Source organism: Ornithorhynchus anatinus, chromosome 15 (genome assembly GCF_004115215.2).
Source record: "Ornithorhynchus anatinus isolate Pmale09 chromosome 15, mOrnAna1.pri.v4, whole genome shotgun sequence".
Taxonomy (NCBI): Eukaryota; Metazoa; Chordata; class Mammalia; order Monotremata; family Ornithorhynchidae; genus Ornithorhynchus; species Ornithorhynchus anatinus.
The window spans coordinates 19,231,372-19,237,371 of NC_041742.1; the positions used below are offsets into that span (position 1 = coordinate 19,231,372).

At 42.1% G+C, this 6,000-nt stretch overlaps 1 protein-coding gene across 2 annotated transcripts in view; it reads left to right on the forward strand.

Moving 5' to 3' along the window:
* Positions 1–5,686, forward strand: part of STS (steroid sulfatase) — a 110,709-nt gene extending 105,023 nt beyond the window's left edge. For both annotated transcript variants that reach the window (XM_029079784.1, XM_029079787.1), the window contains one exon: positions 4,135–5,686. In XM_029079784.1, the coding sequence (XP_028935617.1) occupies positions 4,135–4,523 (389 nt within the window). In that variant the 3' untranslated portion in view covers positions 4,524–5,686. The remainder of the gene's footprint in view (positions 1–4,134) is intronic.
* Positions 5,687–6,000: the final 314 nt, after the last annotated feature.

Below are 6,000 nucleotides of genomic sequence, written 5' to 3' on the forward strand. Positions count from 1 at the left end.
CTGGGTGACCCTGGACAGTTACTTCATTTCTCTGGGCCTCAGTTCCCTCATCTGTAAAACGGGATTGACTGTGAGTTCCATGAGGGACATGGTCTGTGTCCAATCTAATTAGCTTGTCTCTCCCCCAATGCTTAGTCCAGTGCCTGGCACATAATAGGCGATTAACAAATACCATGAAAAAAAAAGACATGTAACACTTGAGCTACCCAAAGAAAGTAATGGTGATGTTGATGGAGTGATCCCTGAAATCAGTCCCTTTGAAATTCACCACTTTCAATAGACTAGCAAACCATTTTAAAAAGAAAAACTCATTTATTTTTAATCTCTGTCCAACTGATTGCCAAGTCCACCCGTACGTAATATATCTACTGACCTTGGGGTCCATCCACTTATTCACAGTTCGGATTCCTGTGTCCAGATGGTTTTATGAGCAGCATATTCACCTGGAAACTTAAAAAGCAATAGAGAAGGTAACTTTGTGAGAAATGCACCAAGTCAGCTACTTTCAGGGCTCAGTTTTGGTTTTTTTTCTAGCAATGTGTGAACTCCAACTACCAGAAATTCTAATTCTACTCTGTAGATACTCCTAATTCCCTATCTTCTAACAAGAAATAATAATAATAATAATGTTAAAATAATAGTACTGGTTAAATCTTACTACATATCAAGTTCTGTATTAAAGGCTGGGATTAATAGAAGATTGGAGAAGCGGTATGGCGTAATTGATAGAGCATGGGTCTGGAAGTCAGAAGGTCATGGGTTCTAATCCTGATTATGCCTCTTGTCTGCTGTGTGGCTTTGGATAAGTCACTTCACTTCTCTATTCTTCAGTTACCTAATCTGTATAAAGGGGGTTAAGATTGTCAGCCCTATGCGAGACGGAGACTGTGTCCCACCCAATTTGCTTGTATCGACCCCAGCGCTTAATATAGTCCCTGACACATAGGAAGCGCTTAACAAATACCATTATCATCATCATCAGGTTGGACACGATCCCACAAGGGGCTTGCAGTCTAGCTAAGAGGGAGAGTAGGTATTGATATCCACTTTGTCGATGAGGAAATTGAGGCCCAGAGATGTTAAGTGATTTGCCCAGGGTCACACAGCAGGCAAGGGGTAGAACTGACATTAGAACCCAGGTCTTCTGATTTCTGTGACTGGGCTTTTTCCACTAGGTCATGCTCCAAAATTCATTTAAATTTATCTAGTCTGAACATGTAGGTTGCCAGGGATCCATTAGTGTGTTGTCTCTTCTTGCTGGGGGTAAGTGGGGTGAAAATGGTCCAGAGTGTCATTATGTAGTTTTTCTCATTCTCTTCCCAAAGGGGTTTCACCCTCCCAGCTGAAAGACTTTTCTTTAAATGAACATGGTCCTCACAATGAGTTTTAACAAAGATTAGAGATGAAAAGTTATCCTTTCTCCTTTTTAGGGTGTACAAGGCTGCTTTAAAGAACTTTATCAGAATTATTCAGGGCCACAGAGAGATAACTTGAAATGGAAAAATATCTAAAATTCTTGTTTCCCAAGTGCTTAGTACAGTGCACTCTATTCAGTGGATGCTCAGTAAATGGTAGCTGTACTAATCAATTTGTGACATCTACTTGGCACTTACTCTGTGGAGAGCACTGTGAAGTGCTTGGGAGAGTACGACAGAGTCAGTAGAATTGATCTCTGGCCTCGAGGAGCTTGCAATCTAGTAGATAGTATTTATTGAGCTCTGGGTGTTACACACTACATACAGTGTTTGGGACATGTGAAACAGAGAACTCACATTTTCCCTGCCTACAAGGAGCTTACCCTCTAAAGCCATGACTATGTGCTGCACAAGCTAATTTGTGAAATGATTCAGGTGGAAGGATGGGCTCACATCCTTTTATGGTCTTCAAAATCCAAGATGATAATAGTCACCCCAAGAATTCAAGATTTCAAATGAGGGCATCGAACCAGGGGCAGTTGGGAATATGAGTTTAAGTATAGGAGTATGCACATCATTAAAAAAGGAGTTCTAGTTCTATTAAGTAAGCAAAACTCTATGTACCCATATTGCTATTGCAAAGGGCAGCATTTCAAAAGTCATGGATCCATCTTGACTTACCTTTTCACTTTGTTTCTTCAGTAGGGAGCAAAAAGGGCAAATAATTCCCGTTTGCCTCATTTCTGAAATCGGAAGTGTCCCAATTCTTATGAAAATCAATATTAGGAGTTCTAATGGTCTCTAAGTTAAACATGCTCAGAGTGCCTTTCTACACCCTTAAGACAGCTTGCTGACACAGGATGGAGGAAACAATTGGGCTCATTACGTAATAAGTAACTCCTCCTTGTGACTTTCAAAAATAATGAGATTGTTCCAAAACGATACCGTGTTCCGGGAGCTAGAATCCCCTCAGGATTTGGAAATCACTGCGACCGCTTTGACAGTGCAGTGTCAAGTCGAAAACATGTTCCACTTTTACCGAGCTTTCCGCACAGTTAAAAAGCCTTTTTGTCTCCACTTCTCCGTCTCCGGTAACCTTCACCCGACTGACGCTGATGGGTCAGTGGAGTCTGTGTGAACTAGAAATCCCCTGACTCTGTCACCTTGTCAATGATGAAAAGTAATGTGTCAGATTGTGTGAAGAATTGAAGGGTGATAGAAGATGATGTTACCAACTTTCTTCTGAGTAGCTGGTGAAGCTTGTATCTGTGTTCCTAAATTTCCTTCTCTGCCTTTTCTTTTGCCCAAGCCTGACCTTCTCCACCGGCAGTAGGCACTGACCTTTTAAGTGAGGAGTCCTTACCTCCAATTTTATGCTGAAACTTGGATGAGGCTCAAAAGACGAGAGAGATTCTGACGATAGCCAGGCTTATTTTCTTTAGGGATGTCACTCTTTCCAAAGATCCATTTCCCGTTGTTTTTGGTAAATCTTTATCTGGTCATTTCATCAAGCGGTCAGTGGTATTTATTGAGCACTTACTGTGTGCAGAGCATTATACTAAGCACAGGGGGAGAGGACATTATGTTAGAGTTGTAAATATGTTCCCTTCGTACAAGAAGGTTTCAGTCTGGAGGGGGAGATAAGGGAAGGCCTCTTGGAGGAGATGGGCCTCCAGTGAGGCTTTGAAGGCAGAGAGCGTAAGTGTCTGTCGGAATTGGCCACTTGCTGAACGTACCTCCCTAACAGCACCCTAATCCTCCCAAAGTCCCTGCTGAGGGAGATTCGTCAGATGCCATGCACCAGTGCTGTCTCTCTGTCTGTTGTTGTCTCCTCTAAATCTAGTGCTCCGTCAGGCCAAGTCTTATAGCCCTTTAATGATGATATTTGTTAAGCACTTACTATGTGCCAGGCTCTGTACTAAACACTAGAGTCGATACAAGCAAATCGAGTCGGACACAGTCCTTGTCCCATCTAGGGATCATTTTACAGATGAGGGAACCGAGGCACGGAAAAGTGAAGTGACTCACCGAAGGTCACACGACAGACAGTTGGCGGAACTGGGATGGATCCCGTAACCTTCCTACTCCCATGCCCATGCTTGAAGCCCAGTGCCCCACCCTTATCAAATTCTGTTAATCTTGGGAAGCAGCATGGTGTAATGGCTGAAGTCAGAAGGACCTGGGTTCTAATCCCAGGTCTGCCACTTGTCTACTGTGTGACCCTGGACGAGTCACTTCACTGCTCTGTGCCTCAGCTACCTCATCTGTAAAATGCGGATTGAGACCCGGAGACCTATGTGGGATGGGGACCGTGTCCAACTTGATTTGCTTGTAACCGCCCCAGTGCTTAGTACAAAGCACAAGCCCCAAGGTTTAAAATAGATTTAACAGGATTAGATCTATGATGTAGTTCTGACTCCAGTGACACAAGATGGAGTCACACAATTTTGTAGTGCTAATTTTGTATTGCTTGACTTACTATCATGGAGAATTGGCGGGGAATTGATTAAGTTCTCAGGATGCCAAATTTGGTTAAAGACAGTCCCCAATTTTTTGTGTAAGCTTTTTTTCACTCGCTGATGGCGTGATCTCGAGACATAAGTATGTTGATTCGAAACAAGGCATAGTAGCATGGTTAACTGAGCTTTAGCATTTGAATGAATTCTTTTTGTACATCTTAGCAACCACTGTGGTTTTGTTTTGTCTTTGTAAATTGCAGGTACTTCTATATGGAAAGTGTTTTTCTTCACACCCAAGTTCAAACCAGAAGGTTCAAATGGCTGCTTTGAGAGTCACGTGTGCTTCTGCCAAGGACATTTCATCACTCACCACAACCCACCATTGCTCTTTGATCTCTCCAGAGATCCAAGCGAGAAGAATCCATTAACGCCAAAGACCGAACCTCGTTTTCACGAGATTCTAAATGTCATCCAAGAAGCAGTAGACGGCCACAGAAAAACACTGCAAGGAGTTCCCAATCAGTTATCCTGGGGAAACCTTCTCTGGAAACCTTGGCTTCAAGTCTGTTGCTCTTCCTCTTACCTTCCTTGTCATTGCGATCAGGAATTCAAAGGCAATATCAGCTCCCTGAAGCAGCACGGCCAGTAAAAAAAATATTCATTCAATAGTATTTATTGACCGCTTACTATGTGCAGAGCACAGTACTAAGCGCTTGGGATGAACAAGTCGGCAACAGATACTTTCTTCTGGATAATTTCCATTTACCAAATAATTCTAAGCTGCATTTAATTCTACTAAATTATCACAATTCCCAAAGTATGACAATAAGGAAGAAATACGAAGAAAACACGTTAGCTGAATGAAAATGGAGTTGAGCATCTTTATGTAATATATAAACATAAATACCTTATAGCCACATACTAGACGATACCTCACTGCAGATATTGAAATGTTTTTCATTTTACAATAATGAAGAATAATTCTAGAATAATGAAAACTGATTAATGGATCACAAGGTGATAGCGCCATATCCAAATATAAAAAAATGACCCTTATCCCAAGGCATGACCCTTGTAAGCGTGGAATTAAGAGTCTAAAATCAAGTTTAAAAGCGGTTGCTTGTTGGGAGAATGGAAGAATTAATCCACAGTGTTTAAAAGAGCCCACAGAATTCCAACCCAATCCAGAATGCTGCCTCTGTAGGTTTTTTGAAATGGCTGAAAGAACACAATGACATGGGGTCCAACCTTAACCTCAAAGTCAATGTAAACTCTGTAGAGGGCTTCAGCATGGTGGCAGGAATGTTCTAGAGTGTATTCTTCTTGCTCACTCCACCCCTGGAGCTTTGAGTTGTCTTAGTTCTATCTCCAAAGCCCAGAAATTTCAGTTCCCAACATTTCTTCTCTTTCCCTTTTCTCGGCCGTACCCAGATTGAGAGCGTAGATTTATCTGCAACTGAATTTTCTCCTAGATTCTCTGTAGCCAATTCCAGTGAGGTGCAGTACCACTTTAATTTTTTCTACATTCATTTGTCTCTGGTCGTACAGTGGATCTACGCACAGACCTCACTGGGCACTGAGAGAAACTGAGGTGATAAACTGGCAGCCTGGGATGGTTTGAAGAACAGGGTAAGGCGGTCATCATTTCACCAGTTTCCTATTGTCCTTCCGACCAATCCCAAGCTGAGAGGGTAGCTGGCCAACCCCGTTTCCTCCTGCGATGCAAGGATGATGCAACATCATGGGTTCGAATCCCAGCTCTGCACTTGTCAGCTGTGTATTGTGTGACAGCTGTGGGCAAGTCCCTTAACTTCTCTGTGCCTCAGTTTACCTCATCTGGAAAATGGGGATTTAGACTGTGACCCTCACGTGGGACAACCTGATTACCTTGTATCTACCCCAGCACTTAGAACAGTGCTCTCACATAGTAAGCACTTAACAAATACCAACATTATTATTATTATTATTATGGTGATGATGATGATGTTTGCGAACCCAATCTCTGAAGAGGATGAGGTGTCAGCTTCTTAATGCTTTCCATTCAAAAACTAATACTGATTACTTAGAGAAATGTCTTAAATTAGAAGCTCAAGCCATATATCTGATGTTATTCCTTGGCTTTTTAT